The sequence below is a fragment of the Jaculus jaculus genome, chromosome 15 (assembly GCF_020740685.1).
Source record: "Jaculus jaculus isolate mJacJac1 chromosome 15, mJacJac1.mat.Y.cur, whole genome shotgun sequence".
Lineage (NCBI taxonomy): Eukaryota > Metazoa > Chordata > Mammalia > Rodentia > Dipodidae > Jaculus > Jaculus jaculus.
In genome coordinates this window covers 47,501,741-47,514,626 of record NC_059116.1, presented here as the reverse complement: position 1 = coordinate 47,514,626, position 12,886 = coordinate 47,501,741, and the positions used below count along the sequence as shown (strand labels likewise).

Below are 12,886 nucleotides of genomic sequence, written 5' to 3'. Positions count from 1 at the left end.
ACTCTCCTCCTGGATAGTCAGCCTCTGCTATGACCAGCCCTCCTAAATCATTGGCGCAGCAAGACAAGGTCAGAACATTCAAAGTGAATGTTCTGCAGAGAAACTTGAGAAACTTAAGGGTGAAACAAATCAAGGCCATGGACGAAGCATGAGGACATCACACCCCAAGGAAGGTGTGGGGCTGGTCTGCCCTTGGGATAGGCAGACCCATCTGAGGTGGCCCTACTACCCCATATGCCCAGCAGTTACCCCAAAACCTAAACACACACACACAAACACCCACACCATCTGTGCACCTACTGCTTGCTCTCCCTTTCTCTGCAGGGGCCTGTCTCAGTGGCCCAGACTCACACTTTACTTCTTATTCCTCTGTTCAGGGGATCTCCAAACTTGGCCAGCAGAATTCCAAAACTTTACTTCAAATTAGATTGAATGCTTTGCTTATTGAAATAGTCAAAAATGATAGTACTGAGTTATTTGATGTTTTTATTTTATTTTTTGTTTAAAAGATCAGAAAAAAATGAAGCCTTAACATAAGCCACAGATTATGTCCCCTGCCCTGCTCCCCTCCAGTTCTGGTGAGCAGAACTCTCCAGTGAGAGGCGCTGCATTGGATCCTTGGTTGGACAGAACTCTAACCCATCTACTGTCATCCTAGACCCAGTCCTGCCCACTCCACCTGGAAGAGTGTGGGCTCGCTGTTTGCACCTACAGGAGGGATTTAGAGTTCTTTTGTAGTAGTCCAGAGTTGGGCCATGTTAGGTCCTAAGTATGACGAGATTTGAGTGTCTCTTCCAATGTAAAGAACCTTCTCAACATGTGGAATTGAGAATCAAAACTGCATTGAACTGAGAGTGGTAATTACTCAAGTTTGAAACAAAATAAAACTCACATAGCTACAGAGACAAAACATTTTCTGAATTCTCTGGTTCTCTGGTGTGTTCCTGTCCTGTTGGTGCCTCAGGCCCCTGATTGGTCAAGCGATTGAAGTGACCCAGGGTCCTGTCACCCACCCATATGGGGAGCCGCCAGTTCTTGCCCTCAAAGATAAGAATGGGGTATGTGGTAGGTTCTCCCATAGTTTCTGGGCTGAGCGGAGCCTGGAGGACTGCAGGGCAGCCAGAGCTTGGAGCTTGGGTGGCACGAGCCAGCGGCACACACAAGTTCTTTCTCTCACCGTCAGAGGGCAGGCGACAGCTGGAGGAGAGAACCCTCCTCCACCACAGTTTGGGGATGCCTCCCCACTGTTTGGGTAGGGTCTAAAGCAGTACTTCAGGCAGGTTTTGATGCTCCCTGCTGTTCTCATTGGAGCTGTTTAAACCCAGGCCTTATGGCTGAGGAAGGGACAGGGTTGCCTCTAGCAACAGGATGGGGCCCTGCTCACTGGCTCTCTTCTGAAGAAGTGGCTGGAACTCAGCCCTAAGTACTGGGCAGGGAGCTGTAGTGACCTGCTGGGTGCAAAGTTGGAGTAAGTGTGTGCCCCTCTCAGAGGTCCAGTGTGAGTGTGGAGGAAGAGAGGTGAGGATTTGGGGCCTATCTGCTGGGGCCTAAGCACTTCCTTATGATAAGGAAGCACCTTCCTCAGGAGGTACCCCTCTCCCAGCTCAGCCACAGAGTACACTGCCTTGTCCTTCTTTCCAGTCTAAGGCATGACCCCCTGCTCCTTGCCAGCACCTCTCCCATTCATCATTACCCCAATGGCCTAGCCTGGAAGGTAGGTTCCCTCCAGGATGCCTTGTGGGATTGCCACCTATCTCAACCACAGTTACTTTGTGGTGGTGAGCATGGGTCTCCAACTTTCGAGGTCAGGACCTGATACTCAGGGAAACTGAGTTGACATAAACCTGGGTCTCCCTGAGGAAGGTTTGTAATTTCCTCATCAAACCCAAGGACTTTTCAGACCCAAGGTCTTTAGGAAGAGGGAAAAGGAGTGAACAACAAAAGCAACTTCCAAAGACAGCCTTTTAGATCTCTGATTTTACTCCAAAACTCTGGGCCAGGCTCACCTCCATTCTGAGGGTCCTCACTCACTGGCTTTCTGTCTGTCTCTCTCCCTCTACAGAACACTCTAGCAAGGGCTACTTAGGGTCAGGGTGGACAGTTGGGACATTCTGAGCCAGGGGAGTGAAAGGTCTGGGCATTCCCAAAGGAATTCTAAGATCAAATAAGCCTGGCTTTCTCTCTCCCTTTTCTCTAATGTAGTAGTGAGCCTCGGTTTTAGGAAGAAGCTTTTTGAAGACCAAAACATTCCCACCTCATCAGCAATACATGTGAGCAGCACCTGAGCTTCTGGGCCCAAAAACTCAATCAGAGTGACTGATCTGATTGGGTGCCTTTTTTCTGGACCATGCCAAGCTGTACCCCAGCATCTCCAGAGCCCAGTACCCCTACATGTCAGTGGTGGGGTACTGCTTGAGGCTCTCACAACCACCAGGGAGAAAGATCTCCTCACACAGGGGTGGGGGACAAGGATCCTCTCTGTGCCCCATCCGGTAAGACCAAGCCAAGCCAAATATTGATTTGGCAGAAAGCTATGGACATGTTGGATGGATAATGGTTAGGGGATCTGATTTCTCTCTTTTCCTGTACACAGAACACTTCTCTGCCTCATCCTGCTGAAAAGCAGAGGCCGGATGAGGGCAAGTGTTCTTACAGGTCACTCTGTGATTCCTTCGTCCATCCCCCCCCACCCAGCTCCCTGACCCTCCCCGGCCCCAATCTCATCCCAGGAGCTCACAAAACCTCCAGAATAAGGTCTCCTATTTTACTACATGACACTCCCAATATCTTCACCTCCCTGTGTATTCTTAGAACCAGTCAATATGATTAATTTTACATGGGCATAATTTCCTGCTATTGTTGTGGAGTCCTCCTGGCCTCACCCATCAGCAGCGACATGATACAGTTTCTGGTTATATTGGTCAACCAAGATATTGATATTATTAATAATGGATATCTATATTCTGACCTTTGTCCACACAACTGAATCACTCTGGGCTGGCTGTCACATTTCTTTAAAAGGTATTGATAAGCCCATTACTGGAAGGACGTGTGTGAGTGTAGGTGTGTGCTTTCCACTCACCATCCAGCACCTGTGAGAATCTCCCTGCTCTGAGGAAGCTGCTATAGGGAGGATGGCATGTGGTATGCAAGAACATGTCTCTGTGTGTGTGCTTGGGTGGTGTGGTGTGTGTGTGTGTGTGTGTGTGTGTGTGTGTGTGTGTATGTGAGTGCATCCACTGGCAAGCATATAGAGGTGCATGTGCATGCAGGAGTGTGTGTGAGTCTGTCTTGAACACCGGCCCTTTTAGAGCTGATCAAATAGTCAATTAGAGCATTATAGGAAGGTAGTGGAATCAGAGAGTTCCTACAAATACGCTGTGATGTTGTGTTTGATCTTTGGATGCCTCTTGTCTCCTAGGACTTGCGTGAGGAGGCTTGGCTTTATAAGGATATTATCAGGTTGATGCTTCATTCTCCCCATTTACCTGCCAGGCGAGAGATGGCATTCATTGCAAGCTGCCTGGCTAGAACTAGCCATGAAAAGATACACTTAGGGCCATGCTATGGGCTGGACTCTGGCAGCATGCTCTTAGTAGCCTTAAGTTTTCTAAAATCTATGTCCAAATTTTCACTAACAACAGGCCTTGGTGGTTCCATACTGGGGGACAGCCTCCTGCCTGTTAGAAGGGGTTGTAGTGCCAGTGCTCCATGACTACAGGCAAGCTTTGGATGTGTGTATGTGTGTGTGTGTGTGTGTGTGTGTGTGTGTGCACGTGCACACACAGGCGCACAGGCCTTATGTTGGGCACCTCTGTGGCTGTTGACATTCCTACCTGCATGGGCAGGGGTGTCAGAGATCACATTTCTGCCAACTCAGTCTATAGCAATCCCATCCCATTTGGACCTAGATGCCTTCCCTTGTCGAGGATGCCCCATCACGTGTCCCTGTGAAGGGAAGCTGGCTAGCTAGAGAGATCTTTTGGATCCTCAGACATAGTGTATGAATAAACCAGACATGGATTAATTAGGTGTGACTGCATCATTAAATTAGAATAATGAACAAACAGCCACGTATGGCATTCAAATATGTCTAGAATGACTCCAAGGGTTGTTATCAACTAAATCACCTGGCACTTTGTAGGTTTGGGGGTTTCTGGAGGGAGAAGTTCTTGTCATAGCTTGTGCAGTGGGTTCTTTAGGCACCATCTACTCCAGGTGAGGACTGTCTTTCAGTGGGCACCTAACCTCCACAACTGAATCCAAAGAGCCAGGTTCCATATAGCTTCAGGTAGGCTCACATCAGCCGAGCACATTTCTCAGTGTGAAATATGGCCATGGCACAGATGCTCAAGAGATGGGAGGGAGAAGTTAAGAGGTGTGGGCAACTGATAGGATATGTATTGATTCCGTAATATTTATGTGCAGGTTTAATGCTGCTTGTGCACAGGTACATATCACAGACATAAATGCATAAGCATGGACACACTCACACGTGCACACTTATACATGCTCTTCTTCCATGAACCAACCCTGTTTTTTCATCTTTTCTTCTATAAGCACACTTCCCAAGCCAAACAGATAAGACTTGAAGGTGAAGCGAGCCTTAGTTGTGTAATTGCAGAACCAGCTTTTGAAAGACAGTCCCCAGCCTTGACAACAGCACTGCTCACTCTTCTTAGGACAGAGCGGCTATGCAGGAAGAACTGGGTGTTTTGAACAAAGGGGGGGGTGTCAATAGCTAGGAGTGGGGAGAATTTGAAACTTGCTGTCTTCTGCAGTCAGTGGTGAGATAGCCTAGTGCGCTGTGGGGGATGGGAGTTGTTAGTGAGATCTGTTTAAGTGTCCAGAAACCTTTGATCTTTGTTAAGCTGCTCTTAACAAAGGTGATAATTAAAACAGAGTGTATCACAATAAAGTCACATTGTGGTCAGTTTGTGTGCTATCAGGAGCCACCCTTCCCAAGTCTCTGTGAATTAAAGCTTTGTTGGAGGCCGGTTCATTATTAATTTTTTTCCTCTGAGTTTGATCAATATTTTTGGCTGTTCTGTCCTCACACGAGGGCACCCATTTATTTATACTTGTAGATGGCCACATGGGGTTTGCTGAGCTGAGCTGCTGGAACTCGCTGTTTGAGAGCTTCAATCAGCAGGGGCTGGAGGGGAGATACAAGGAAGGATAAGAGAAAGTAGATGGAGCAGCAAGTGAAAACAGAGAAAGCCTATGAACGCACAACCCTCCAAATACCCCTTCTATGCCCAGAGGACTCAGAAATCAGGCCAGGGACCATGGGATGGCCACCTGCAATTGAATCTGGTGGGCAGGGTTGTAGGTCTGGCTTTGTACCCATCCAGGGGTCTTGAACCTGGAAACTGATGAGTTTTCAGAAAGTGCATTGATGTAGGAAATTCCCCACTGTGTTGACCATGCCCTGGAATCTTTAACCACACCCTTAGGTGGCAAGGTGGGATCTTTATTTCTTTAGGTCCCACTCTGGGGACTGGGTGGGTATCGTTATTAGCAAGAAGAAGAAAAAAGAAGGAGAGGAAAGACTTTTCCTGCTCTGGTTCTGGAAGTGATTTTGGGTAGGATGGCATGCTTTCAGTAATTCTTGGAGAGACTGTATTTAAAGGACCTGGAAAAGGAAGAAGTAAAGGGGAATGAATGTGCTTTTTTTGTTATAAAGAGCTCAAAAGGAGGACAAATGGGTGTCTGCCACACCCTGCTTGCATTTAGGGAAAAATGCAGCAATGTGTTCAGTGGGCCTGTTTTGGCCGACTGAGCTTGTGAAGTGGTGTGTGTGTGTGTGTGTGTGTGTGTGTGTGTGTGTACCCAATTAAGAAGAAAGTAGGCTGGGATACCAGGGGGCAGTGAGCAGGGTAGGGAAGCCGTGGGTGGGGAGACTCAGTCCTGCAGAAAGCTGGGCTCTGTGGTGGCTGCTTAGATCCTAGATGGAAGGGCATTTCAATGGGTGAGAGCAAAGCAGGGCAGACTTCAAAGGATGGTAGGTGGGGGATGATGATGGGATTCTTCCCTGAACCTGCACTTCTGGGTGGAGAGATGAAGTGGGCAGAAAGGGGCACACCTTCACGCTGCAACTGGGATCATTGAAAAATCCAAGCCACGAGTTCCGCGGCGGAAGATGCAGATAATAATGGGGGCAGTTCTCTCCTCGACTTTCTCCTTTTCTCCAGCAACCTTCTCACCCATGCTATGCATGGCCTTGCAAGAAGAAGCTCCCCTCACACCAGCTCAGTTCCTGTACGCACATGTGCACAACCATGCAGACATCCACACAACACCTGCAGAGGCTGCAGCATCATCACCCCAACTCTCTGGCACCCCGACACACCGGTTTTTCACGCCCTCTGGCTCATCCCTGCATGTCATATGGGATTTCCCTTTCAAACTCAGGTGCCACTGCAGCCTCACTGTCAAATAGCACACCCAGTTTCTAACTGGCATTTTGACCTTACAGCATTGTTTTCCTTATTTTCTGCCTGCAATGTTGGGCCTTACTCTCTATTTTGTCTCCCTTTCCTCATAGTCTCCCTGCTCCAAGTCATTTTCAGCTGAAATCCAAGGTGGAAGGTGACAATCTCCTGAGGATGTGGAAGGTGTGATCTCTGTAGCATTTTTCTTAAATCTATCTCAGGCAAAGTTCAGACCAGTTCATCTCTCAACCAATGAGCACCATGGTATCTTGGTTGTCTTCTCAGGTACCATTGCAACACCTCCCCCAATCCTGGTATATCTGTTCAAATCATAATGGTAATGCTTAAAAGGGTGACATGATGGCCACATTTATGTTACTGGAGTACACTGAGATAACTGGGCATCAAGAATGTCTCTGGAGGCCTGGAGAGATGGCTTAACGGTTAAGGCACTTGCCTGCAAAGCCAAAGGGCCCAGGTTTGACTCCTCAGAACCCATGTAAGTCACATGCACAAGTTGACACATGCATCTGGAGTTCTTTTGCAGTGGCTAGAGGCCCTGGCTTGCCCATTCTCTCTTTCTTTCTCTGTTTCTCTCTCTGCCTCTTCCCCTCTCAATTAAATAAACAAATAAATAAAAACAAAAAAGAACATATCTGGAGCCCAGCCTTTTGAGAAAAACTCAGAGAACTTTATTATATGAATGTATGTGAGGGTATATCTATGTTACATACGTTTTATAATTTGCTTTTAAACTCTAACTTCATTAAGAATAGCTTTTGTTTTATTTTGTTTTGTGTTTGAGAAGCCATAAATACCCAGCCAACTAGAACAGGTAAGAGGGAAAATGAAAGGATGCTAAAGAGCTTCTTTCAATCCAACCCAGAATTTCCATTAACGATAGAGGTGTGGGTGGGTGTGGGTGTTCGTATCTCTGTCATATCACAATGAAATCAAGGCCTGCTCTGGTTTTCATATGTGTGAGATATGATTAGTCATGCCTGTACATGGATGCACATCTACTCATGTGCAAAAGTTAATTCTTCTATGTATGTTGATTCTGAGAAAGTCTGTTTTAAGGAGAAATAAAATTGAAATTATTCATGACCAAATAAATAAGCACTGGTCTCGTAAAGAAATCTAATCATCTTAGTAATCATCTCCTTGCTTTTAAATAGGGCACATAAGCATCTGGAATTTTAAATAGACACCAACACCTGGAATTTGGAGGGTTTTAGGTGTCAAATGTTGTTTAACATACATTAATCTTGTAGTGAGTACTATCACTCATTTTCTTTGGTGAAGCTTATTTTTTGAAGTGCTTTTCTACTCTTTGTATTTGGGCTATTCTATTTTCCCTATCTCTGGCAAGGCAAAGCTTTCTTTTAGGTGTGTAACTATTCATTCGGCCAGTCTCTTTCCTTGGCCAGAATTGACTTTATTTTTCAAAGTAATTAAAAAAGTTCATCGTAATTGAGCTGATGCCTGTACTGCTACTGCAGTGTTACTCTCTTAAACTCGTTTGAAAATGGAAATCATGTAAGGCCTCACAATTTTAATTCTCCTATCTACAAGGGAAGCAAAAAAAAAAAAAAAAAGCCATCTTGGCTAAAATCAGGAGGTGGAAGTTCGATGTTCTAGAAAATTGTTGCATCTAACATGCAAACATAAAACAAAATTTTATGAAGATGGTTAGAAATCACCAAGACGTAGTGATAACCCTTGTCTCTCTTCTTTTCTTTCAGTTATACCCCAAGTCAAGGGCTTTCAGGCATTTTCTTCTCAGGTGCAGTTGAAATGGAAGGTTGTGCAACTGATGGTGAGTGTATTTTAAAATAATATATTTTTTTTGGAGCTAAATTCACAAAAGGTTCTATTCTTCTGTCCCCATCCTCCTTATACACGTTGTATGAATGTAGGAAAGGCTGCTGTCCCTGGAGCTGTGTTGAGACCCCCTCCCGGGGAAGACTGTCACTAGAGTAGATTTTCGTCTGGGCAGTGAGGAGAATCTCAAAGCAAAATAGTTACCCAGGTGCAGATCTGTTCTGACCAGATAACAAGAGGCTCTGATGTGGACTTGGCTGTTTAGATTAAAATGCATCGCAGGCTCTGGGAACAAGCACACGTCAGTAGTAAAGGCTGTTTAAACCTTTGGGGACAGCCCTATGTTTAGATTACATTAATTCATAAATATTATACTAAATACCACTTAAATTGGACTTAAATGACTTCAAAGATAATGCATTATAATATGGCTATCCAGAGAGCACTAGTCTTTATGTCTCCCAGTAACTCAGTCTTTGCTGCCTCCTATCCAGCTAGACAAGACCAAAGTTATGAATGGATTGCACGCTTATTCGTGTGTGATCTGTGTATATGTCTGTGCACAGGCATGGGCATGTATGTGTATCTATATTTCTTCAGTCACTGCCTCTGTTCTCAAGGATATAAAAAGAAGAAAAGAGAAGTAAATGACAAATGAGAGAGGGGAGAAGTAGACTAGTGGGTGACCTGTTCCCAGTTGCAAGGAAGAAATATTCTACAAAATGGGACAAAATTGGTTCTAGTTTGTTCGTGCTGCTACCCTGGGAATTTGTTTCTCTCTTCCTTGATCAATAGTACAATGTCTTTCTCTTTGGATCTTGGAAAAACAATCTTTCCAAAGTGCTTTGAATGGAGGGGGAGAGAAGATTCTGAGTTAGCCGGAGAGTTTGCATTACACTGGGTTTTCTTCCACGCATATTGTTTCTCTGAATTTTGATTGTAGGCTCCCCCCCACCCGCCTTTCTCTCTCTGACTACCACCCAGATTCCCCTCCATCCAATGACTTGCTGGTCTCCAGGGGATACATTTACCTTTATAGTAATTACCCCAGTCCACAGCTGCTATTTGCTGCCTCCCAGCCCAACAGCCTTCCTTGGATATGGCTGGGTTTGCACCACAACACCCACCCACTCCCTCCTCCACACACTCCCAATTTGACTGGAGTAATTGCCTTTTAAGGTGCACTCTACGCATGGCAGGTATTCCATTAACCCTTAGAACTCCTTCCTTCTTTAGTCACCTGAAATGCCAGGTGGCCAAGAAATGGATTTCCTTCTGAAATTTTATGTATTTAGTTTTCATTGATGTTAAGAAGAAACAAATAATATACATATATCACCTACACTGGTGGCCAGTATCTGGCTATGTCTCTCAATTGTATCCCAGTATAATCCATCACAAGTTAGAAATCTAAGAAAGGGAAAGCAGGGACCAGAACTCTATTCCTGAAGCTAGGCTTAACAAAGGCATGCTGCCATCCTTAGCTTCATGTTGTCAGTTAAGAGATGGGGATGATGTAGAAGCCAAAAGCAGCCTTCCTTCTTCAAGCCTCATCATGCTTTCTGACTTAACAGTAATTAATCACCAATGGCAAGCAAGCAATTTCTTTTTAAGGTGGCCAGAGGCTTATTTTATCAGGGTCAGCCAATAAATCAGAATGCATCACTGAAGGAAGAGTTCAAACTCTACCAGGACTGAATAAACCAGCCCTCAGAATCCCTCATTTATTAAGCTCTCTGGGAGCTCCCAGACACTGTCAAGAATATGGTGGTCCAACCCTAATTTTGAAAATCAGAGAAATGAAGAAACAGGAAATTTCAGAAGGAAAAAAATAATACATGCTCAAACTATGAAAAGTGAGCTGCCATAACGAGGCACCCAGCATGTCATTGTCAATGGACCTGTCTGTCCTGGACCAAGACGGGTTGGGAGAAGAATTATTTGGGAAATGAAGTTTTGCCTATTCTAGGAATGATGGCTGGGTGCGTGCACGCACATGTGCACGCACACGCGCGCGCGCGCACACACACACACACACACACACACACACACTATACCTTCTTTGGTCTCCTGGTGCAAATGATAAAAATTTTTCTGTACTTTAATACAAGAGAGCTCAAATTACACTATAAACAAAGTGATAGTATGAAAGGGATTGTTGAGAAGAAAACAAGGGCTGATGGTAAAGTTTATCTTCATTTGAAATACAGAAGTGTTTCAATCCAGATCCCATAGGATGCCCAGCTCCCCACAACTGTTTTTGGCCTCTAGTGGCTTCTGATTTCTTAAACTTTGAAATCTTAAATCACCACAAGAATGGATTATTAAGATAGGCAGACTCCCCCACCTACACTGCTAAAATTTTTATTAGTAGTTTTTTAAAAACTGAGGACCTATTAGAGTGACAAAGGTTTAATGCAAACCTTGATTACCTTTTGGGAAGCTTGATTAGGCAGGAGAAAAAATACACTACAAAGGTATGGTTGTCTTGAGAGAGAGGGGGAAAGAAAGTGATTTTTTTAAAAAATATTATTACAAAGACTGCTTCCTCATTCCCCCCTTCAATCTCTCTTGTGAACATTTTCTCTGCATTGGAAAAAGATTTGTTTCTCTCTCCATGTTAGCCCCCACCCTTACCCCACCCTAACAAACCCAGTATCTTTCCATTCTGCTGGGATATTATTATTAGTAGTAATTATTTTTGCTACTCAACATGCCATTAACTTTAAGATTTACTCCTCAGCAGGCAAGCTGGATGATGCCAAAGCCAATAAAAACTGCACTCTGGGACTCCAACTATGAAGAGTTTGGAGCTCTGCTCGGTATTCAGATAAAGGGAGGGCTGGAGAAGGAGGGTGGCTGTGGTAGTGAAAACCACGGCTGTTTAGAGTCAGACAGCTCCGGGCTCTGCACCTAGCGTACCAGAGGAACCGATCTGCTCATAGCCCATTTGTGGCCAAGGATGAGGCTGCTTTGTATGGGGGTGGGTGTACGTGTGTGTTTTCATCTTCTAAACCACCAGCTCCAACACGGCATCTTTGGTGGCTCTCCACAGTACTGTTTATTAAAAACGAACGTCCACACACCCCCTACAACTTCCTTAGCCCCGTGCTCCTTCCCTGCCTGGCGATCAATCTCTCTCAGAAAGCATTTAACTTGCCCACACAGCTCCAGCACCGATTAATCCCCGGTGCACATCCTATACATTACTGTTAGGGAACAGAGCAGTGGGCTAATTCCGTCACCCACCAGCCACCCACACACATTCTACAACAACTGCACACGTTTGGGGCTCTGCTTTAAAGATAATAAAACAAGGCGAAAGCAGGCAAGCTGCAGACAATTCCATGACCACTTTCCTGAAAAGTTGTTAGGTTTTAATTCTTTGATTATTCAGTCTCCCCTTCCCCCAGGCACTAACTAGCAACGATTGCTTCAAGGGAGAAATAATGTACTATAAAGCTTCCTGCCTGGTGAGTTTGGAATAAATTAGGGCATACCTTTCAAAATACATGCCGTTTATCATATATTCTCCCCCAAATTCCAGCTTTATTGGGGAAGGGGACTGTCCAGGCTTCCCAGACCCCTCACTCCATCCAGAGGATGGCTGGGTCCTTGCTAATTCTTGACTTAGGTTTTTATCACTCCTTTTTTCCACAGTCCAAAATCACTCTTTCTCACCAGTCCCCCACACTACTCACACCACAACCAGACTGCCGAGGCACCCAGCTCAACGGGGACAGTTTACTGTAAAATTGGTAGCAAAATAAGAAAAATATCTCTTTGAATTGATCATCTCTCCCCCTTTTAGACGGCTACACTCGTGCTCCTGTGGCCCGACGAGCAGAGCAATTCCTGTAGTATTTTCAGTACCACAACGATGGACAGCACCCTTGGTCCACGGCCCGCCGAGCTCCCGCCGGTCCGTTCAGTTTCTTGGGCTTGCCGGGTGCAGCCTTCCCCATTCCAGTCTTTCAAGTCTCAGGATGGCCAAACCCCACTCTCCTTTTGCCCCTCGACCCCGCTTTCTTTTTATCTTCTGCTCCGGCTGCCCTCTCCACCACACTGCTTCTCTCGGCTCATCGCCCCAAGCCCAGCCTTGCTCCCCACTCACCCCAGCCTGATCTCCGCTGCCCGAGCGCCTCTCTCCCCGGCGCCCGCCCGCCCGCGGCTCGCTCTCGCCCCGTCTCCCGCTCGCCAGTCTCGGGCTGGCCGCTCGGCCGGCCGCCCGCTCGCCCCGGCAAAGTTGGGAGGGAAAGGTGTACTCACCTTTGTGCATGCCTGTGAACCTGTCCTTCAGAACCGTGAGCTCGTAGATCTTGCCGAACTCCTCGAAGAGCGGCTTGAGGTCCTTCTCATCCAGGTTTCGGGGGATCTGCCCAATGAACAGCTTGATGGCATCGTGGTCCTTCATGGGAATGGTCGACGGGTTCCCCGGGCTGTGGCTTAATCCGTTCATGTGCCCGGCGCTGCCCGGGCTGCCGCCGAGCCCGTTGGTACTGAGGCTCGCGTTGTCAGCCTGTCCGTTTGCTAACGTGGCCATCTTTATATACATAGAGAAAAATCTTCTTTCCTTTTATTCTTTCTCGCTCGCTCGCTCTCTCGCTCCTCTCCCTCGCCCGCCCGCC

General features: G+C 46.2%; 1 protein-coding gene across 43 annotated transcripts in view; it reads right to left on the bottom strand.

The window, feature by feature from the left end:
• The window catches only part of Celf4 (CUGBP Elav-like family member 4), a 286,218-nt gene extending 273,345 nt beyond the window's left edge, over positions 1-12,873 (bottom strand). For all 43 annotated transcript variants that reach the window (XM_045135338.1, XM_045135344.1, XM_012950739.2 and 40 more), the window contains exon 1: positions 12,528-12,873. In XM_045135338.1, the coding sequence (XP_044991273.1) occupies positions 12,528-12,813 (286 nt within the window). In that variant the 5' untranslated portion in view covers positions 12,814-12,873. The remainder of the gene's footprint in view (positions 1-12,527) is intronic.
• Between the last annotated feature and the right edge of the window lie 13 nt (positions 12,874-12,886).